Source organism: Myxine glutinosa, chromosome 3 (genome assembly GCF_964187855.1).
Source record: "Myxine glutinosa chromosome 3, kmMyxGlut1.1, whole genome shotgun sequence".
Lineage (NCBI taxonomy): Eukaryota > Metazoa > Chordata > Myxini > Myxiniformes > Myxinidae > Myxine > Myxine glutinosa.
Genome location: NC_136263.1, coordinates 23,279,096 through 23,303,263, shown reverse-complemented (window position 1 = coordinate 23,303,263; position 24,168 = coordinate 23,279,096). Strand labels below are relative to the sequence as shown.

Genomic DNA, 24,168 nt, shown 5'->3' with positions numbered 1-24,168 from the left:
AAAATTTTGAAGGTCAAGGTCAAAGGTCAAGGTCACTTTGTGGTCAATCATGGAGGTCAACGAAACCCTTATTTTTTGAGTAACTTTGATCGGATCGTCTCCAAACTTCATGGGAATCTAGTATATGGTCCGGCGCTCAGCTGATTAGTTTTTGGTGGCGATCGGCCTTGACCTTCATGGTTAGCGCTGGAGGTCGAAAATTATTGACCCCAAGGTCAAATTACGAAACCCTTATTTTTTGAGTAACTTTGATCTTATGATCTCCAAACTTGGTGGGTATATAGGGTGTGGTATGGCGCTCAGTTGATTAGTTTTTGGTGTCGATCGGCCTTGACCTTCAAGGTCATTTTGAAGGTCATTCAATTTTGACCAAAAGGTAAAATTTTCAAGTTTCAGTTACCATATCGAGTAGTACCTCAAATTGAAGCCCTTGTTGAGTGCTTTCCAAACATATAACTAGTTTGACAATGTGACGTCATTTGACGGCGTTATGACGAAAAAACTGCACTTTTCATGTATATTGTATTGCTTTAGTTCGCATTGTTTAGGTCACTCTGTAGACTACAGTTATTATTGGAAACTCCTGTAACTTCGCATATCAGAGTCCTATAGAGATACCCTTCAGCACACAAAATTTTGAAGGTCAAGGTCAAAGGTCAAGGTCACTTTGTGGTCAATCATGGAGGTCGACGAAACACTAATTTTTTGAGTAACTTTGATCGGATCGTCTCCAAACTTCATGGGAATCTAGTATATGGTCCGGCGCTCAGCTGATTAGTTTTTGGTGGCGATCGGCCTTGACCTTCATGGTTAGCGCTGGAGGTCGAAAATTATTGACCCCAAGGTCAAATTTTGAAATCGTAGGTACCATATCGAGTAATACCTCATATGAATGCCCTTGATGAGTGCTTCCCAGATCTGTAAACAGTTTGACGCTATGACGTCATTTGATGACGTCATGACGAAAAAACGGAATTTTCATGAAAAAATTATTTCCTCAGTTCTCATCAAAATCTTTCAATATTTCATGTGCGTTGGTCATGAAGACATACTATTCACCATACGAAATTATTAAGGTCAAGGTCAAAGGTCAAGGTCACTTGGCAAGATACGGTTCACCCTGTGGGTGACATATGTTCATTTGTGTTTTAAGATTGTCACACTCAGGGTCAGGTTAATTGTAGAGGGAATTACACCTACGTGTCACACTAAGTTAAAGTTTAGTAGGCCCGAGCACGGGCCTGAAGAAAGGAGGGTGCAGTTTAACGAATTAGAGAAGTGTAACGGTTTTTGAGAAGTGTAACAATTTTGGAGGAAGTGTAACGAATGTGAAAACGTTACAATGTGAACGTTACAAAAGTATGGTAACACCCTGGTAATGTAAATAATGGTCGCAGCCGTCCTCCTAGTTAATTCCATGAAACTTACACGCAGGTCATGATATATCTTTTTAAATAGTGTATTTCCTTATTCTATGTAGGCTAAATATGTGTTTCCCACTAGATTGACTTTGCATTGTATCAAACAAAATAAGCATAGGCCCTTGCAATTTCCCCAAACATCTCCGCTCTCCAAAGTTCCTTTCAAAAGGGTGGGAGTTGTGTTCAATCCCGCGAGCCGCCATTGCCCATGTGCTAATCTCGGAGAAGAAAGGCGTGTCTCCACCTCATCATCGAGGGGAGGAGTGAGCCAGAGGGTCGCATGGCCAATCAGCACCGCGGTGAGCAAACCGGTAGGCGTGCCCTCGCAGCCGGCGGCTTGATTCCGCCGCGAGTTATAAAAGCGACTGTAAGGGACTGCTTTATGAGATGACTTGGGAGATGACCTGGGAGAGGAGCGAAGAGGCGGCACCAAGAAGAGCGGGGAGATGCGAAACGCTCCAAGCCAAAGAGGAGAGGTACTCGGAGAGGAAACCAGCTTTGGAGAGACGCGCTGAAAAGAGGGAGACGGCTCCACCAGGAGAGGAGCAGGTGTGCCGAACCAGCGCGTGACGTCTACACCAGCGGATACGCGACGGAGGGTTTTCCCGCCAAAACCGCGAGGAATTGAGAGCTGCTGCCCCCGACCTTGCCTCCCTCTCAAGCAATCCACCTCAAGCCCTACCTGCCTGCAATATCCCCTGTGTAAGTGTGAACGTCCTGTCCTACTCGTTGTCCTGGGATTAAGTAAATTGAGTAGAATAAGCTAACGATGCACTGTGTGACTGTTTTTTTCCATCCATTGCTTGTAAATAATTTTGGTCGCTCTTCCTTTTTGCTTGTGTGTGTATAATAAATCTGTTCTTCCTCCGTACTCTGTCTTTTTCTCTTTTCCTTCTCTTTCGGTCGCTTTAGAGGTTTCCCGATTGAATATCTGTGGGGCGATCTGGTCAACGTCGGGTGGAATCGGGTTCTAATCGGGGAGTAACTGTTCGGACGCGGTAATACACCACCGCTCGGTCAATATAACATCTAAAACCGCGTCTGTAACAATATATATATATACATATATATATATATATATTGTTACGTGTTACCTCCCCAAACCCCGGTTACGGTGCACCTCAGAGTCTGGAGCGGGAACATGGAAGAAAGCTTTGTTATTTTGCGTGTTCTGACAAACCTCCGTAAAACCACACCAATGCAATTGTAGAACAAAACAAGTAATTGCATTAAGAACTCTCACATACACAATAATAACACTATTAAAGAAAGTACAATGAAAATGTCACTTGCATCAAATGAACAATACATATGATGGTACCATCATTCCCCAATGCTCTCGAAGCAAGGAACTCATGATACGATACACCAACCATGAGTAGAATGTAACATTCCCCAACATCCATGCACCAATCTCCATGCGGGGTAAAGGTCGAGGTCGTGCAGAATGGCAAAACAACAGGCAGGTATTGGGGCGACTGTGGATGAGGGGTTATGAGGTGAGAGGTCGATGTGGGAATTAAGCCGATATGGAAACCAACGGCAAAACAAGATGCACCAAGCGGACAGCCTCTTCTTCTTTGAGGACAAAATGGCATATAGGCCCATAATGGAGGTGCATTATTTCTCCAACGATGACTCACACTTGGTGATAAAACCTGAGACGCAGGTTTAATTGCACTCACAATATATGACTATCGCGCAATCCCTTTCACGGGAAACCTCAACTCATTCGCAACCAATATATAAAAACAAGTCCACTCGCAGCCTCGACGTGGCTCTCCTCTCTCCTTCTCTCTCTGACCCTCTCAATATCTCCACTTCCGGTTTCTTTGCCGCGTTTTCCTTTTTCCTTCACAAACATTTATTTTTACCTTTTGCTGAAGTTATCTCCATTTCACACAAAAATCTCAACAACAAAATTACCTGAAACGAAAAGTCCTACAAGTATATAATAACAACAAAGGTGGAAGCGACGAATCCATAAATATATATATCCGGATTGTGGGGTATCTCTGGGTCGCTCCTGCAAGATCGATCGGCTGTCTCTGTGCCGCGGGCTTGTTCGAGAGTACTGTCCAGGGCTACACAACAACAACAACAACAACACTTCCTCAATTACCCTGGTTAAAATATATTTTAAATGAAGCAACTTTGAAATTTTGCAGTTGTCACATCTGTGAATTTGAAATCTCTGTTTTTCCGAATCATATTTTTAATTGTTTTCCAGGCTTTGGAAATGCTCTTTCATTCACACCAACTTTGGCACTAATTGGACTGTTCTTTGAGGAACGACGAGCATTTGCCATAGGCCTGGCCACAACAGGTTATGGAGTGGGAACCTTCGTACTGCCACCCATCTCACAGTTCCTCATTGAGACATTTGGATGGCGAGGAGCCATGATCATTCTCGGAGGCATAGTTACACATATCTGTGTGACTGCCGCACTCTTTCAACCTCCACCTTCACCAGAACCCATGCAGATGTCATCAGGAGACAAAAATGACTTCTCTTCACACCAGGATGGCTGTGATGTTGAGAAAAGTGAAGCACGGTTAACTGGAGCATCACCTTACCAACAACTTCTTCGTGTGGAATTTTTAAGTTTTTCTTTCGTTACAGCCTTGGTAGGTTACGGTGCCATTACACCTCTTGTCTACATTGTTCCTTATTCACAGTTCAAGGGATTTTCTGACCAAAAAGCTTCCTTCCTGCTCTCTGTCATTGGAATAATGGACATTGTTGGAACTGTCACTTCTGGCTGGCTGATTGACAGAAAGTAAGTAATGCATTTTTTGTTGTTGTTATTGCTCGTTAAAAGGGCTTTAAAAACATTTTATAACACATGAATTTTCTTTACCTCCAGCGTGTCTGAAAGGTAACTACCTATTTATACGTTATCGTAATTTTAACTCACTAGAACGGCACAAGGAAGAGAGCATACCTCCCTACGCCAGGCTGAATAGTTTAGGTTTTGTATCCACTGATGGACCAGATCTGGATTCGGACCTGAACCTAAGTCTCTTCGGCTTGTTCTTGTCACTTACCCAACTCATATACCATGTTTTGTCATTGTTCGACCACAGCTTTTTGAAATACCTTGCTATACTGCATATCGATTTGGTCCTATCTCTCAATGGTGAAGCATCACTTAAAAAGACAATTCTCGTATCTGGATCCTCAGCAATCAATTTGAAATTTGATTTCATTTGATTACAAAAGGATTGGGAAGAGCTGATTTGCTGATTTGGTCATGTTGACGGATCCAAGTGGAAGGGGGGTTGGGGGGGGGGCAGAGATTTACTGTACCCGAGTGGAGGTGGGCTTGAGATTTGGTGGACTCGAGTGGAGGGGGGCCTTATGCAACGTGCCCACCAGGTTCCATCAAAATCTGTCCACAACATTTTCGGATATCATGCTCTTTGTAGTTTTTGGCCCTATCTCTTAAAAGGGAAGAATCACTAAACTAGAACGACACTCTTCAACGTCACGACGTCGACTGATATGCCTTCGCCCACATTATTACATCATTATACATACCTCTACCAAGTTTTAATTTAAATCCCTTCAGCTGTTCACAAGTTATCACATTTTTACCTGACATGACCTCTGACCCTTGACCTCAGGACCCCAAATGGAGTCGGTTAATCTTCACATCATTATACATATCTGTACCAAGTTTGAATTAGATCACTTCAGCCGTTCCTAAGTTAAAGACCTATGAGGAGGTTGACCTTTGACCTTTGAACTTTGTCCCCAAAATCTAATCAGTTAATCTTTACATCATTATACATATCTGTACGAGGTTTGAATTTGATCACTTCAGCCATTCTCAAGTTATAGGCATATAACAGACTTTGACCTTTAACCTTTGTCCTTTGTCCTCGTGATCCCAAAATCTAATCAATTCATCTTTACCTCATTATAAATACCTGCACCAAATTTGACTAAAATCCCTTCAGCCGTTCTCAAGTTATCGCAGTAACGAAAACCCATCACGGATGGACGGACGGACAGCTGGATGGACAACCTGAAAACATAACGCCTCTGACGACTTCGTCGACGGAGGCATAACAATATAGGTTCCAGATCTTGATCTTCACCAAGATCGAAAAGATTCGTCCTTGTCTCACACTCAAGCTCTCCACCAAGTTTCATCTGAATATGTCCATCACATTTTGAAATACCCTGCCCACATACAGATAGATAGACAGACGTGAAAACATAACCACTGTCCACCTTTGGTAGCACAGGTAATGAACACATCCCCAATGTTCTTGAGGCCCGAGCTTAGATCGACTGTAATCTATATTCCTCAGAGAGGAATGAATCTTCCTGCCACCCCCGTAGGTAATGGGTGTACAAGTAATAAAAATTCCACATAAGCTCCTGCATTTCTTACACACCTTTGCGTTAGGAATGATTCATTGGGGGTAATAAAGAACATGGGACAGAATTGGGGATGACGAGATGGTGGTGAACTGCTTGGTTGAAAGCCTGGAGGGAGGAGTGAGACAGAATACCTGCGAGGAAGTTCATTCTATAGATGGAAGAAGAGAGAAATAAAAGAGTTGTGGTGTGCAGTTGTGGTGTGCAGAAGCCGAATTAGGATGGGTTACTGGAATAATGCATTCGTTCTGGAAAATAGAGAGAAGGTCGGAGGACTGAGAGAGCAGAGGAAGCAATGTTGGATAATACATAGTAGAAAACAGAAAAACCACGAACCTGCTTACAATGTGAGAGTGGGGCACCTGTGCTCCGGGCCTCATCATAATAGAGATTCCGAGAATTTTGAGAGATTTAGATTCCACATAATCCAGGAAAAACAGAAATAATACTGGGGTGCCAGGCTATGGCAGAGAGCATTACTCCATTGAGTGATAGACAAGGGCCTTGTAGACTGAGTAGATCTGATTTTCCAAGGAAAGACTTCGATTGAGGGAGGATGCCCAGTCTGCGGCTGGCTTTGGAGGCTAGCTTTGCTATGTGGTGGACCCAGAAAAGTTAATGACTGATGGTGAGGTCTAGAAGTTCAAGAGACTGAACCTCTTCCAATGGTTGACTATGGAAATAGATAGTTGGGTTCATTTGACGATCCTTCCAAGGCACCAGAGAATGAGATATGCCATGATTGAAAGACACCTTCCATTTATCAGACCAGCATATAATAATTTCCAGATAAACAGAGAGAGACATAGCTGCTGCCTGCCTTGCGGAGGGATGGGGGCACTCTATCACACAACGTGGAGTTGTCTGCAAAACGGAACAGGAGTTTCCAGATGAGGAACAACCTCAACTCTTTTGTTCCTCTTTTTCTCCTGTTTATGGAACTGTCTTTGGCAGATGGTTCAATCACACTCCTCCTTTCACGGATTCAGGTGCACTGGTTCCTGTTTCAATGTCAGGGTGTGCGTTTTATATTTAAAAAAACGAGCAAGGGTAACCGGCATTTCCACTTTATGTTTTAATGCTGTTGGCATTTTAAGAAATCAATTTTTTGTGGGAACCTAAAACACTTCCTTACACCCACTAAGGAATGGGTTTTGAGATTACTTAATATTTATTACCTTATACGTAGATACAAATGCTTCGGCACTGTAGAACGATAAAAAACTTTTTGTTTTTAACAAAAAACATTTTTTGCCTAAAACACTCCATGGCAGTTACTGACGAAATTCTGAAAGTTTGATGAAGATTTGGCATTGGTCTGAGGAAAATGATGACAGACAGACAGACACACAACCGGCTCTCTTGTAGTACGGCTGAAACAGCAGAATATTTCTTTTCCTGATGCTATTATAATCTTCTGTTCAGAATTTGTAAAACATCAATCCATAATATTGTTGTTATTAGTTGTATTAGAACCTACAACTGCATACTAGAGAAGCAAATTACATATATTGTTACGGTTTTTAGAACCTTCACTTTGTAAATTTTAGTAAATGTTCCCTTATAAATGATCCCCTGTAAATATCCCCATTAATTGGCTTTATTAAAGATCGCACCCTAGTTAGTCCATGTACAACACGTAGAGCACCATAGGACCTCTCTGTCGTTATTTCATTATTATGTGTTTCAGTTAAGGATCTGTTCCCAATAGTTGAATCTGCGTTGCATTAATTAAATAAGATAGGCCCCATTCCGTTCATTTTGCTCTCTCTCTCTCTCTCTCCAAATTGTGTTACTTTGCTTGCCAGCAGCGTTCACTGCATTCAAACGCCATTACGCATGTGGTCAAGCCGGAGAAGAAGGGGGCGGAGCGCCGAGACCGAGGCGTGGCCCTTTCGGCGAGCCAACCAGGGCTGAGGTGAGCTCATTGATAGGCGTGGCTCGATGAAGCGTGGCTTGATTTCTACACGGGCTATATAAGCGCAAGCGTGGCGCCTTTACAGAAGCAGGGAGAGAAGTGCGGTTGTTGAGAGAAGCCCAAGAGGAGAGAGGAGAGAGAGGGCATGGACTGTGCGGAGGTTGGGCGAGATTGCATCATCGATTGTATTGAACTGCGCATACGGCCGTGCGAAGGACTACCCCCGCCACTATAAGGTCCGACGGCATGACAACAGTACGGCCGTGCGAAGGACTACCCCCGCCACTATAAGGTCCGACGGCATGACAACAGTACGCGCTTGCTGCTGCCGCGGTACGAGTCAACACCCGGAGCCGGACTCGAGTGAAGCTGGAGCCGGACCTCGACGCCTACCGCCTCCCTGGACCTTCTCCTCCTTCCAGCCATTCCTTCCTGCCGTTCCCTGTCGTGTAAGTCTGTTTGTTTGTCCGGGGTTGTAATATAAGACTGTTTTAAGGTTGCCCTATGTATCTGCTTCTTCCTCTTCCTGTACAGTCCTACCTTTCGTTTTTTCCTTAGTTTTGGTTTTGTAGATAGTGAATAAATACCTGTTATTCCTTACTTTGGTTTCTTCTTCCCCCGATCGCTTTTGTCCTTTCCCGATTGAGTACCTGTGGCACGATTCAGCCAACCGCTATAGTCGGGTTTAGTCCTTTTGTTAACGGCCTGAGTCGTGGCTCGCTTCGCTCGGCGTGTCCATTACAGCCGCGGCTCGGGCGGGGCTCATTTCCTCGCTTACCGGAAGGCGCTGGTAATTAGGTCATAGGGCGACGTCATAGCTCCAGGACCGGCGTAGACGGCCAGCTTAACAGGACAAGGGGATTAACACCCCCCCCCCCCCTTGCTAACGGGAGTGCCGTCCCCCAGATCCGTAACAATATATATATATATATATATATATATATATATATATATATATATATATATATATACGTATATATATATATATATATATATATATATATATATATATATATATATATATATATATATATATATATATATATATATATATACACAGACTTGGCATTTAATATGGAATTTTTTTTTGTGGGGGTGAACTTACTTTTCAAGATGTCTTAGAACCAAAAGTTCATTGGAATTATGTTGAAATTATTCTAGATTTTGTTAATGTGACCTTTAAAAGAAACAAAAACCACATTTGACATTTCGAAACAAATAAATTGATCCTTGAAAGTGATGTAAACTGATATCGAACTCAATTCATGGACAGTACTGTGTTAAACTTCTGTACGTTTTCCAGAAGTAACTCTTTATTTTGCACATTAGCCCAAATTTTTTTTAACAAAAACAAAAGTTAAATTACGACTGGGATTACGGACAGTAAAATTACAGTTCAGTACTTCGTGTAACCCCCACGAGCATTCAGGAGAGCACGTACACGTCGAGGCATGCTGTTCACGAGATTTGCCAAGGTTTGGACAGGAATCGCTTGCCATGGAGTGACAATAGCCTGCTGCAATTCACGCACAGAGGTCGGCTGCTGGTCCAAATGGTCGATTTGACGAGTTAATTCTGCCCACAAGTTCTCTATCGGATTCATATCCGGGGACATGGCAGGCCACTCCATATGCTCTACACCACGGTCAGCAAGAAAGCGTTGGATCATGCGAGCACGATGAGGCCGTGCATTGTCATCTTGGAAGACAAAGTTTCCTCGAAAGGCTGCACGAGCAAATGGAAGCAATGTTTCTTCCAGAATGGCCCTGTACTTGAACTGGTTCAGGTTTCCATTCAGAACAACCAGGTCAGTTTTGCCCCCTGCATGAAAAGCAGCCCAAACAGTCACCCCACCACCTCCAGCTTGGACTCTTGGCACTACACAATCTTTGTTGTTGGCTTCATGCATTTGTCTGCGCACTCGGATGCGGCCATCTTGACTATAGACCAGAAATCTAGACTCGTCACTGAAGATCACGTGATTCCAGTGTCCTGGCTGCCATTGATGGTGCTCTCTGGCCCACTGCAATAGGCGCTGGCGGTGTTGTCTGGTCAGGCGTGGCTTTCTCAGGGGACGCCTGGCACGATAGCCTGCTTGAACCAGTCGTTGGTTGACTAGTCTTCTGGATACAGGCACATTTGTCAGTTGCTGCCACTCAGCCCAAAGCCGATTAGCTGACTTGGTACGGCCATTGCGGACTAACCGGTGCAGCTGGCGATCATCCCTCCTTGTGGTTCTGCGGGGATGTCCTGGACTCGGTATTGGAGTAGGGGCACCCCTCTGAGCATTTCGTTTCAGGATCTTTGACACCTGACCTTGAGTGATGCCATACTGCCGAGCAATAGCACGCTGTTTCATGCCGTAATTTCGTAAAGCCACCACTCCATGACAAACAGCATTGTCGAGTTGACGGACCATCTCCAGAGGAAGCGGCAATAACTTTTGGAGACGAGTAGCTGCAGCAGTTGTTTTCCACTAATAAAGAACGCAACAACCCTTGTATACCCGACTGTGAAGCCAATCATCAAATGCACCTGTCCGTACATTTTGCCACGCCACCTGTGATATAATCCTGTTGTTGACTTCTTGCTGCGACAGACAATCAGTGACATGGTTCTTTTAACAAATAAATCACCAAAGTGTAAAAGAAACTCACCAGATTGATATACTGAGTTAAGAAAGTAAACGCAAGTCAAGAAAAAAAAAAAATTCCATATTAAATGCCAAGTCTGTATATATATATATATATATATATTTATATATATATATATATATATATATTTTTTTTATATATATATATATATATATATATATATATATATATTTATATATATATATATATATATATATATATATATATATATATATATATATATATACATATATATATATATATATATATATATATATATATATACATATATATATATATATATATATATATATATATATATATATATATATATATATATATACACACATATATATATTGTTGCGGATCTCCTGAAGCCCGCTCCTGTTACAAAGGGGGGATTAAACCCCCTTTTTCCCCCCTGGGTCTTCGTGTCCACGAGGCCGAATCGCCACTTCCGATGAAAGCGTGAAAAAGGGTATCGGGTCCATGTCGCATGTACCTTTAACCCACGCTGCCAGGAAAGCGGGGACCGAACCTCGCACAAGCCACGTTTAATCGAGTACGCCCGAGCGGTATGCGTATCACGTGACTCATGCCGTTACTTTTATGGAACCCGATTCGAGCAGTTCTAGTCGTACCATGCGAGGTCAATCAATGGAAGGGACGGGAACGGTCAAATAAGAGGAATAACACAATTTATTATTATTTACAATGATTCGCAGAGACACAGAGCAGAAGCTTAATCAATTTTATCCAAATCCCAGACACAGGGCCCACTCACGCACACGGGGAGAAGAAGAGAAGAAGTTCGCGCGCCAACCTCCACTATCTGCTGCTCCATTCCTCATCTCTCAGATCGGCAGTCTACAGCCTCCTCACTCTCTGCAGGCCTGGACAAAATCACAGACTGGTCAAACAAGTGGAACATGTCTTTCAATCCTGACAAATCTCACACTCTTACAATGTCTCTCCGAAAGGACCGACTGGAAAACCCTCCCATCTACTTTCTCAACAATCCTCCCCAAGAAGTTCTGTCGCTCAAGCTTTTGGATCTCACTATCTGCCATGATCTTTCTTGGGAAAACCACATTTCCAAGTTGGCCTCCAAAGCCAGTCGCCGACTGGGCAGCCTCCGTCGTGCGAAGTCCTTGCTTGGCACACCTGAGCTCCTCACCACATACAAGGCTTTCATACGCAGCTCAATGGAATACTGTTCCTCCCTCTGGGCTGGTGCTCCTGCCTCACACCTAGATCGGCTTCACGCTGTTGAAGCCAAAGCTTTCAGAATCATTGGAATCTCCTGCGATGAAGTTAACTCCGAGGGCCTTTCACTCACTCACCGCAGGCAGGTTGGTGGTCTTTCTGTCTTCTACCGACTCCTCTCCGGCCTTGCTCCCCCAGCTCTCTCTGTGCTCTGTCCCCCCAATATTCCTTCATGTCGCACAAGATCTGCAAGCAACCCTGTTATGGTTAAACTGCCAAAATCTAGGCTCTCTGCTCACCTTCACTCTTTCAATTCCCCTTTTCTCCCACCTCTGGAACAAACTCCCCCACTCCCTTCAATCCCAGTCCTCCCTTCATTTCTTTAAAACAGCTGTCCACCACCATCTCTTATCTTCCCCCATCCATAACCTTGATCTTTTCTACCCCCTCAAATTCACCCCAGAGTCCTTGCAGTGTTCATATGTTTTATACCTCTCCCACCTCCCCCCAAGTCCTCCCGATGTCCCTGCTCTCAAATGTTGTGTTTGTGTCCTTCCCCCTCTCTCCCCATTCTGTCTGCCGCTCCCCTTGTTTTTTTGTGTTTTGTGTGTCGGTTTGACTTTTTGTGTGATTAATATCAGCTCTTTCACGAGCCTCGATCTTGTATATAAAAAACAAACAAAAAAAAAAAAACGTGCTTTGCCGCCGGTCGCTCCAGGGCAGCTCGCCCGGCGTGGCTCTCTGGCGGTCACGGCATGTATGCAGGCAAAGGCAGGCAGGAGGAGATAGTGTAGAAACCTCCGATTGTCAGCATACTCCGATTGTCGTGTAGAAACCTTGATGTAATAAGTACTTGTGCAGCCAGAATGTTGGATAAAGTTGTATATTTGTCCCCATCACAAGGGTGTTGGGGCATGTTATCTAGCTTAGCGAATAAGGATAAATTATCCCTTGTATGTCTTACCCTTGGTGATTTATCTTTTGTCTCGTATGCCACCGAATTAGACATGCAGAGCAGGAATCGCCCGAATAATAAAACCAACCGGAAGCCAGGCATCAAGCACTAGGGCTGACAACCCCGACTTACCAGGCACACAAAGCTGGGGCAGGCCAAGGACACACAACGAGGAGCCATGATTGGCCAGGGCTCTTGAACAACAGGAAGGCCAGGGTAAGAGGCAACTCACTGATTGGAGAAGCACCGAGGACATTAGAGCTGGGACATAAAAAGAACGCCTGACCGGCATCCTCTCTCTTGTGCCTGCTCGTTACTGGATGCGATAGAGAACGATCATTTTTCTTCTCTCCTTCGCTTCGCCCTCTCTGGTCTTTGCTCCACTCTCTCTCTTCGCTGCTCTTCTCTCAGCCACTGGTCTTGAACGCGGCAGTCGGTATTTGTCATTTTCGCCCTGGACCAGCGATCAGACCGACCGTTTTAGGAGGCGCCATCGGGAGACGTGCAGATGCAACGGGAGAGCCGCGGCCCGAGAACTGCAGTTCTCCGTGCAGAGGACGGGTGGACAAGGCCAGGCACGGCTGGAAGAGCGAGCTGCAAGTGGCCCGTTCACCTCGCGCAGGAGGCCTTCATCGAGGCATCATGAGGCCTGTTTCGTGCCAACGCCCACGCAACGTCGCCAACGCCCCGGACGATTTTTACGACCCTGACGAGATCCCACCAGTGATTAGAGCTAAGTGCACACACACACCTTATTTTCCTGTTTATTTGTTATGTAGGGGTGTACTTACTTTTTCCACATGCGAAATTTGCATGCATGTTTATTGAAATTATACAATGGACTACAAAATGTAAATATTTCATGATATTTGTTATATTATATCACCTTTATCTGTCAATATTGTTGAAATGAAGATCAAATGGCCATATGTTGAAATATGTTGAAAAAGTCAAAACTTTACATGGGGTGTACTTACTTTTTCACGTGACTGTATATATATATATATATATATATATATATATATATATATATATATATATATATATATATATATATATCCACAATCAGTATACGGAGTGGCAAAAGGAAGTGCCATGTTCATTTGCTTTTGAAAATCATCTATTACAAGCCTTGTGACATCCTTGACACCCAATTATATTTTATCCACAGATGTCTTCGTGCACATCAAACGCACTATGCTTCGACTATCTTCATTTATGCGCTGGTTACGTTGCTTCTGCCAACCTTGAACACCTACTCTCAACTAATGACCTGTATGGTCATTTACGGATACTTCGATGGTGCTATTTCAGTTCTTATTCCACTTGTGGTTTCCACACTCATCGACTCCAAGCACGCACCCACAGCTTTGTCCATTGTCTATAGTTCTCTGGGCATACCGTACCTTGTGGGTCCACCGATTTCAGGTTGGTCACTTTTGTTTTGTCAAACACGCCAGGGTTCTCCCCAGTTGATAATTAGATGCCCTGAACATTTTCTAATGCCAGAGACCCCTCGAATTAAGACACTTTTTCCAACGATGAGGATCGAAGTTTAATAACCGATCAGTATTTGGCAAAAGGTAAAAATAAAAATAAAATAAAAATTTTATTTGGATATTTGGTGAAACAAATTATGAAGACCATCGTCCAAAACAATATTTAGAACTATTGATTAATTGAATACCAATTTTTAGGTTATTTCTCCCAAATAACCTAATAGAGTGGGTCCTGTTGTCTGGCCGTACGTACATGCATTCAAATTTTGACTGAAACATCTCCTCACAAACTACCCAACCGATATGGACCACATTTGGTATGATGCGTCAGGACAGCAAGGTCTCTTGGGGGTTGTGCTCACCATCTGGATGCGTCCCCTATGAAGGGAGTGAATGAATGAATGAACCACCTTCGGAGGCCATTTTTCCCCGCAGAGCAGGGGTTGGCCTTTTTCGGGTACCATGGTCCCCTTTTTGAAGCAATGTTTTATGACCAGATGCCCTTCCTGCCGCCAACCCTGTTAGTCACCTCTTGCATAGTTAGTCATAGGGAATTACCAGTGAACTGGTACTCAATTTGCCGAACTCGGAAGGATGACCGACTGAGTCAACCCCCCTTACGTTAATTCAGTGATCGACCGGGATTCGAATCCAGGATCCTAGGATCCCAAGCCGGCACCCTAACCGCTAAGCCAAAACCAGGCCTTATGACCGATAGCGACTTACTTAGCGATACGGACCTATAAATGGAGTGAACAGCAAGAAGCCTTTTCTCAGAAACCGCTAGACACATCCAGACGAAAGTTGCCACGAGGCATTGGCACCATGCTCTAACCTTAAGTTGTGCTCGTCGTAGTCGTATCTCCCCTGGAAAGGGGGCCACGGGCCCCCACCTTGAATCCCTCATTTTCACTAAAACATCTTCTCTGCCTGAGCGATACGGACCAAATTTGGTATGATACATCAGAACATTAAGGTCTCGTGGGGATGTGCTCCTCATCTGGATCCATCCCGATAAGAGGCTGAAAAGAGGGTTTCGCCTCAAATGAAGAGTAGGCTAGGTACCGTGAAAAACTGACATGAAGAGTAGGAGGGTTACTGTGAAACATTGACAAATTCTTACCCAAATCACCTTCAGTCAAATGTCAGGCCTGGGCAGCAGGTTTTCATAATGGTTGTCCTTTGCAGCTAAAGATGGCTATTCACATGTGGCATGCGAAAATCTGCAGAAGTGAATTGACTTTCATGAGATGATAATGCAAGAGCTTTTGCCAAGACTGCTGCCACACTCTGAGATAATAATCTGTGTAATCCAGTACCATGGTAACACTGCTTGTGACGTAACCAGCATTGGTTGTGTAATGGCTAGAGTGTCTGCTCTGACTCTGGGAGGTCAGTGGTTCGGTCAAACCTGGCCCAGTCATGGCGAAGCGAAGACTTTCCATAAAAAAACTAGAGCAATGTGACTATCGCCAATATGCCTTCACATAGTCACACAATGGGTAGATGCTCTTAAAACATGACACTCTCCTAAAACTGTCCTAAAAATACTTTGATTCACTGTCCTAAAATAAACAAGTTTGATTTAAATCCCTTCAGCTGTTTTCAAGTATCACATTTTCAACAGACAGGACAGGTTTCACATCGATCGGTGAAGCGGTTTCAGAGAAGGGATTTTTTTAATTATTGGCTTTCAAGCTAATATGGCTGCCACACCACGTGACATATGACCTTAAAATGTACACTCTGCATATGTATGGGTAGGGGATCACGTTTGTGAAGTTTTGTGTTGATCGGATAAGGTTCGTTTTTCTATCCAAGATGGCTGCCATACCACGTGACCTATGACATCATCATTTTCAAACTATATGCAATAGTGCTGTTATATGATTTCACATTGATAGTGTAAGCGGTTTCAGAGATATAATTGTTTAATATTTTTCTTCAATCCAATATGGCTGCCAAATCATGTGACCTATGATGTGATAAATTTAATATTTCAATACAAATGGGTCATAGATCATGTACCAGCAATTTCAGATTTTTAGGATAAGGAATTCGATTAAAACATTTTGGGCTGGTATACCACTTCACCTATGATGTCAACATTATCATGCTTTTGTTCCCCATTGGAAGTACTCGACAATGTGCCAAGTTTCAAATTTTTCCATTCAGCGGTTTCCGAGAAATAATTTTTTAATTCTTTGCGTTTAATCCAAGATGGCTACCATACCACGTGACCTTTGGCGTCACATTTATCAAAAAAACATTCTGCATGGGTGTCACTCCTACCCTGAAAATTTTGTCTCAATTGGACATGTGGTTGCTGAGAAAAACGAGGCTTAGCCCATACGGACGGACGTAGAGATGGACGTACGGATAACCTGAAAACATAATGGCCCGCAGGCCACCTTCAGGGGCAGAGGCATAAAAACCCATAGGTTTGTAATAGAAATGCAGCCTCTGATGGGCCTAATGGCCTCCACTTTTTCATCATAGTTTCTCATCAACTCCTTATTACCCTACGTGGCTAAATGCAGGAAGCAAAAAGCATGGTTAGGCAAATTAGTTCACTCGGTCTGTCTGCAGTGCAGACATCAGTTTATCATCGAGCAACTCATTCATTTCAATTTAATGTTATATTTTGCACACTGAAGAACACGAATCGGACGGAATATGATTCGGAACACGAACCTGCAGTTTTGCAGTACGTTGGCTCTGAATTTGGGATATTGTATGGAATTTCGTCCTGATCGCTCATGTGCACAGAGGAGGCTCACGTGGAATTACCAGGGGTAGGCTATATGTAATATGTATTTGCTATATTTAATATGTATTTGCCATATGTAATATGTATTTGCTATATGTAATATGTATTTGGTATATGTAACATGTATTTGCTATATGTAATATGTATTTGCTATATGTAATATGTATTTTCTATATGTAATATTGTCGTGTGATTCCCCTCGGTGAAGACCAGGAAATCACGGATAGCAATCGAGCGTTACTTCGAGGCGTTGTTCAATAGTGGATTTATTATCTATGCGCGAGAGGAATGCGAGAAGAAGAAGAAGCTGGAAGCTTTTACATGACGCGATCTCCGAGCAGTCTTCAACCATGCAAAAGTAACTCAAACAAACCGGATTTTATGTACAAAAATAAACAGGTTTATTTTACGAAGCCCAAGAACAAAGAAAACGCAACGATGAAACTAGAACATAGTTTGGGATCCCACACACCAGACTTACATATCGACGAAGGGATAATTTAAATGAAAAGAAACGTTGTGTGTGTGTGTGTGTGTGTGAGTGTGTGTGTGTGTGTGGGGGGGGGGGGGGCTTAGCTCAACCAGCGGATGTGGATGGCATTCTCCTCGGGAATGGCGCCGTCCCAGGCTGTTGGCGGGAATGGCCGCACGTCCTTGGCGCGCTCGCATGCCAACTAGGCCCCACCTTCCGTCTCGAGTGGCAGGCATGCACCTTGTCTCCCAGCCACTTCGATGAGACCCCGGTCTTCGCTCGTCAGAGGAACACCGTTAGGAAGAGTCGAGGGCAGAAGTGAACGAGAGGTGCAAGAGGTCGAGGTAGATAGATGAATCTCGAGGGCAGCAGGGAACAAGGTACGACCATGAAGGAATACAAAACGAGAAGGGAAAATCACGGCCAGCGAGTTCTTTTATCGCACGGGGTCTGACGTCATCGGTCCTGCCTTCCAATCGGTCTGTCGCCTCTCGACCTGTAGAATGTTCTTCCTACGTCAGTCCCTCACCATTGGCCGAGCGCTTTGCGTTCTCCTCATGCCATCGGTCGGTGGCCAATCAGTCTGTTGCTTCCTTCCACCAATCAGCTGGTCACTTCTTGCTCAGCCCCTGGACAATCACAAGTCCTTCCTTACTCTGGCCTTTCATTGGTGTGATCTCCCCTTCAAACCCCCTCGACCAATCCGTCGCGAGGTGAGCATGGCCTCAGCCTGCCTGAGCAATGTTTTATCGTCATGCTGGCACAATGCGTGGGCGCTTCCTGCCTGCACTACTCTTCTTCCGTTGAGTTTTGTTGTGGGGTGATTTAATTAGGATGTGTGTGCTATTGGGCCTGCCTACTCTACGTGTCTAGTGCGTTGCCATACGGGACAATGGATAAATCACAGGTCTCACGGACAGGGGAATTGACATAATCCCTACTCTAGTTAACACAGGCCATCCTCGTATGACCACAAATATACAAGCTTAAACCGACATCCGGGCTAAACAGGTCCTGTACTTATTACATTGAAATGGTTCTTCTTCTTCATGAGTCAGTGCATGATACCTACACAGATCTACCTGATCTATATATCACTCTACCACAAAATTCATAACAATATGTATTTGCTACATGTAATATCTTTTTGCTATAATTTGTATTTGCTATATGTAATATGCTACATCTATATGTATATGTAAAAATAGAATCTCCACCCTGGTCATAATATCCTCTTCAACTGAAGTATCAAACAAGCCCGGCTACGCTGCTGTTAGACTTTTGGTCTTGCTTTATTTCCCTTCAGGAGGTGACTTTCTGTTTCTTCCTTGTAGACCCTACAGTTGACCGATTGACTCAGTCCTGCCATCTTTTTACATCCATTGGTGTAGTGTCCTTGATATTGGGCATTTATTATGTTTTGTTCTCCGTCCCTGTTGAGCTGACCTCTTCTTAGCCATTCCAGTGAGCCTTCTTTGTCTATCCCCAATCTGTCCAACTCTTCTTCATATTTCCCTGCTCTTTTGTCTTTCTCCCAGTTGTCACTACATATCTGCTGGTATTTCATCTTGTATTTTGCTTTTGTATTTTTTGCAATCGTTGGAGCTGTATTAGTTGCTGTTTCCGTTTGGTGCATGACATCTATTCACACCTGTTTTTGGATGTTTTTTGCAAAGTAAGTGAGTGATACCTTTTCTGGTTTGCTGTGTTAATGCTTGTACACAAGTTCTATTCGGTAGTCTGTTGAGTTTTTCACGTACTCTGCTCATCCTACAGTCGTCACTCTGTGCACTTCATTGAGTTCCATCAGGCCGCCATATCCTTTCCTCGGCAGTTACATTCTTGAGATGCACTGATTTTTGTAGAACATTTTGTGGATAGTGAGGAGTTTCCTTGTTTTGATATCTAATTTTTTGATATCTGCTTGTGGCCAGTTTATTATTCCGCAGCTGTACTGCAACACTGGCACTGCTAGTTGGTTTATGGCTTTGATTTTGTTCCTTGGGGTGAGATATGTTTTCAGGATCAGCCTCGTTTTACTCAGGTACCTCTTTGGTAATTGTTTTGCACATTTTTATGACAAATTTAGTGGCCCTCTTCTACTCCAAGTTATTTGTAAGATGCTTTGTTGTTAGTTGCTGTCACCGCACGTGACAAAGCCAAATGCCTCAACTCTGTGTTTGCCTCAAAATCTTGTCTCCCAACCCCATCTCTCTCTGTTCCCACCTTACCCAGTCGAACCCAACTGCTCCTGGACCCTGTGTCCTTCTCTCCTGACAAGGTGGAGAAGTTTTTGTCAAACCTCGACTGATTCTGCAACTTGACCAGACGGCATCAGCCCACGGGTCCTAAAATCCTGCTCTGCCACTCTATCCCACCCTCTCTCTGTTATTTTCACCCTCTCTTTTGCTCAAGGTCATCTGCCAGCATCTTGGAAATCAGCAAGCATTACCGCTTTACACAAAAAATGTGCAAAAACAGATCCTTGCAACGACAGACCAATCAGCCTGCTCCCAATTATCAGCAAAGTCATGGAATCCATCATTGCTTCGGACATCAAATCCTTCCTCATCTCCAATGGCTTAATCTCCAATCATCAATTTGGATTCAGACCAGGTCATTCTACTCTGGACATGCTGCTTCTGCTGTCTCAACCATGGATGGAGGTCCTCAATGCCAAACAGGAAATCAGAGCTGTCTCCCTTGACATGTCACGTGCCTTCGATACGATCTGGCACCCTGCTCTGCTCACCAAACTCTCCTCCTATGCTATCCATAGAAATCTCCATGCATGGCTTGCGGAATTCCTCTCTCGTAGTAGTCAATGTGTGGCCCTGAATGGAATTCTCTCATCTCCCCTTGCTGTTCAGCCTGGAGTTCCCCAAGGCAGTGTTCTGGGCCCTGTGCTTTTTCTGGTCTTCATCAATGATTTCCCCGACTCTCTGGAAAATCCTCTCTATCTCTTTGCTGATGACTCCACTCTCTGCTGCTCCATTCCTCATCCCTCAGATCGACAGTCTGCAGCCTCCTCACTCTCTGCAGACATGGACAAAATCACAGACTGGTCCAACAAGTGGAACATGTCTTTCAATCCTGACAAATCTCACACACTTACGATGTCTCTCCGAAAAGCCTGACTGGACAACTCTCCCATCTACTTTTCTCAACAATCCTCTCCAAAAAGTTCTGTCGCTCGAGCTTTTGGGTCTCACTATCTGCCATGATCTTTCCTGGGAAAACCACATTTCCAAGCTGGCCTCCAAAGCCAGTCGCCGACTGGGCATCCTCCGTCGTGCGAAGTCCTTCCTTGGCACACCTGAGCTCCTCACCACATACAAGGCTTTCATCCGCAGCTCAATGGAATACTGTTCCCCCCTCTGGGCCGGTGCTCCTGTCTCACACCTAGCTCAGCTTCACGCTGTTGACACCAAAGCTTTCAGAATCATCATTGGAATCTCCTGCAATTAAGCTAATTCCGAGGGCCTTTCATTCACTCACCGCAGGCAGGTTGGTGGTCTTTCTGTCTTCTACCGACTCCTCCTCTCCGGCCTTGCTCCCCCAGCTCTCTCTGTGCTTTGTCCCCCAAATATTCCTACAGGTCGCACAAGATCTGCCAGCAACCCTGTTATGGTTAAACTGCCAAAATCAAGGCTCTCTGCTCACCTTCACTCTTTCATTCCCCTTTTCTCCCGCCTCTTTAACAAACTCCCCCACTCCTTTCAATCCCACTCCTCCCTCTAGGTCTTTAAAATAGCTGTTCACCACCATCTCTTATCTTCCCCCATCCAAAACCTTGATCTTTTCTACCCCTGCTAATTCACCCCAGATCCACTTTTTTGAAATTCCAACTTCTTTCCTGGAAGTCCTTGCAGTGTCCATGTGTATTATACCTCTCCCACCTCCCCCCAAGCCCTCTCCCTCCCACAGGTCTCTCGATGTCCCTGCTCTCAAAGGTTGTGTTTTTTCCTTCCCCCTCTCTCCCCATCTTGTCTACCACTCCCATTATTATATGTTTTACGTGTCGGTTTGACTTTTTGTGTGATTAATCTTCGCTCTTTCAGGAGCCTCGATCTGGTATAAAAAAATATATATATATATATTGTTACAGACGCGGTTGTGGATGTTAGTTTACCGAGCGGTTTGGTATGACCGCGTCTGCACAGTTTACCCGATTATGCTCGAACGTTGACTAAGTCGCGCTATGCTAAATCAATGATGGAAAAGACACAACGGCTGGATTAAAATGACACGACACCAAGGGTTCAGTTCTCAAGACCTCCGGAGGAGGTTATATTAGGGCGGAAGGTCAGATTACAACGACAAGAGGGACAGCATAGGAAGATAGGCACTTAGACACAGTCTTATCTAGCCCCGACAGACGACAGATAAACGGGACAAAACTGACTCACACGGGGATTGATGGCAAGGAAAGCGGGCAGTCGATGGCTCAAGGTGCACCTTGGCTCAGGGGCAAAATCGACCCGGTCCAGTCCAAAGATGCGGGAAGGTCACAGCGCTCGGAGGTGGTGACTTGTCTTCTCAAGCTGGGGGCGCATCTGACGTCACGTCCGGTAAGTGGCCACGTATATCCGGCGGGGAGTGACACGCCCTCGGCTCGTTAGCTCCGCCCCAGATGGAATCGGCCCGTTGCTTCTCATTGGGTGCGTGCGGGGGGGTTACCGGCTCCGCCCTTGACGAGGGGCTGACAGGGAGCCCCTTCGTGGTAACCCCGTCGGAGCGCATGGTCAATGGCGGCTAACCGAGCCGGTGTGAGGACGCACACTCCCCCGCGCCGCGCCGCCCCCATTCTCCTCTGTTGTTGTAGTTGTAGTTGTAGTTGTTGTTGTTGTTGTTTCATGGGGAAGATGGGAGGAGGTAAGGGGAGGTCCTAAACTCACTACTGGTGCCATACGATCACATTCTGGTGCAACGAAGAGTCAGAATTAATGGAAACGAGTCCTTAACTGACATAGACTAAGAATAACTAGCACGATGTCCTATAGTTGTCTACGTGAGATGCGGTGAACCTGGGCACGACATTTAATGGGGGAAAAAGGGGAAGGTCGGTTCTACAGAGTGTTATTTACAGGCAATGGGACTAGGGAATGGGGGATTGGGGATAGTTGGGGAGTATTGGGGAAATAGGGGAGTATTTACAAGCGGATATTGAGGCCAAGTCCCATATCCGCAACATTGCACCCTTCTCTACCCTCGGGGCGTCCCGACCCGATAAATTTTTACCTATTTTAGTGTGGCACTCAGATGTAGTTCCCTCTACTATTAACTCTACCCTGAGTGCGACAGTTTTACAGATATTCACAAACGAGTAAATATGCCCCCCTGCGACGTTGCACCCTTCTCCTCACAGAAACACACCCACAGGATAACCGAATTGCGGAAAGAATTCGCAAACTAAACATACAGCCGGTAGGGAGCATTATTTACAAGACTACGCTGATATTTACACTACGATCCAGGACCTGTTTTTGGAGGAACACATGCAGATGTTATGCATAGAGAGAGCACGCATGCCAGCATCGATGCACCAACCCACGAGTGCTCTGTGGCCTTACGGCCTTTAATAATGTGCAGAGCACCCCATCCAAGCACCAAAAGCACCACCCCAGCACCAATCGGTGCAGTCACCATTGTTCAATGAATAAAAATAAATTCAACAACCCCTAACCCTGTAGGTGTCTCTTGCTCTTCGTGTGGTGCACTTGGCCTTATGGCTTCTTTCAAAAATAAAGAAAGGCGCCAACCGCGTCCATTTCTGTATTGTGGCCTTCAGTGGTGTCAACTAAAAGTGGTTCACCTTGTATGGCATAGGTGCCACGTTGACCCATAGGTCCATTCACGGGTGGTGCTTGGCCGCAAAAGAACTGCGGTCCATTGTGGGTGGCCACCAACATTGCGGTCCATATGGTGTATCGATCCAGGCAGCAAGCAGCGAAAGTGCAGGCCCACAACTGCGTAGCCAGCACCTCTCTCTCCTCTCTCTCTACCCCAAAGCCAGATCCTCGGAGGTGGGAGACAAAAGAAGAAGACAAGTGAGTAAGGTGGTAAGGGCGCAAAAGTGCACGCAATGTAAGATGATGCACACTGGGGGCACATGGGAACCAGGTGAGACAGGTACGTTCCTATCGTACGCCCCCCCCCCCCCACCAGGTAACCTACATGGCCCCTCCCTTACCCCTTACTGTATCCACACAACACAACACTACCCATAAACATCTACTTTACAAATCAACAAACATCCCTACTGTCTTCCCCGTTCCTCCCATAAACCAAATTCGTCTTCTCTCCCTCCTAACCAATCAAATTTGCCATTTTCAACTCTCATCAAAATTTGCCATCTCCAACTGAACATCAAAATTTGCCATTACCAATTCATCATCAGTCCCTCCTAAGGAGGGAGAGATGGAATCACCCCAATGTCTCATCCACGTCGTGATGCATCTCACAAATCCTCACAGCAATTCTCATTTCCTGCACCAAAACAAAGAAAACACAGGTGTGGAGTCATCATCATCACCACAGGTAAGTGGCTGCGTATGGTGCGACAGGTTCATCAATCCTAACTATTTCCTAAATGACTTTAACAACTTTACACTACCCGGGGTCTTTCTCCGGCCAAACCATTGGCCCTCTTACACTATGGGTTCTAAAAACCAATGCCCATTGATCAAACTGTGGTGCTTTTCAATTTGGGGTCTCACTCCCCCGATTCATCTCCCGGTGCCCTCGCACAATTTCTGGGCTGTGGCGTGTAGCTCTCCCAACAGGTCTACCCACCTGCACACCTCCACCACTGCAGTTGCCTCCGAGCTTACCTGCTCCTTACCCTAACCTAACTACCTGGGGAAGGCCCTCTGGCGCTCTCCCCACTCGGTGCCCTCTCTGG

The 24,168-nt window shown here is 44.9% G+C and overlaps 1 protein-coding gene across 1 annotated transcript in view; it reads left to right on the top strand.

The window, feature by feature from the left end:
• The window catches only part of LOC137423751 (monocarboxylate transporter 12-B-like), a 180,399-nt gene that overhangs the window by 147,877 nt on the left and 8,354 nt on the right, over positions 1-24,168 (top strand). The window contains exons 4-5 of the mRNA XM_068111226.2: positions 3,652-4,201; positions 13,695-13,951. Coding sequence (XP_067967327.2) covers positions 3,652-4,201; positions 13,695-13,951 — 807 coding nt within the window. The remainder of the gene's footprint in view (positions 1-3,651; positions 4,202-13,694; positions 13,952-24,168) is intronic.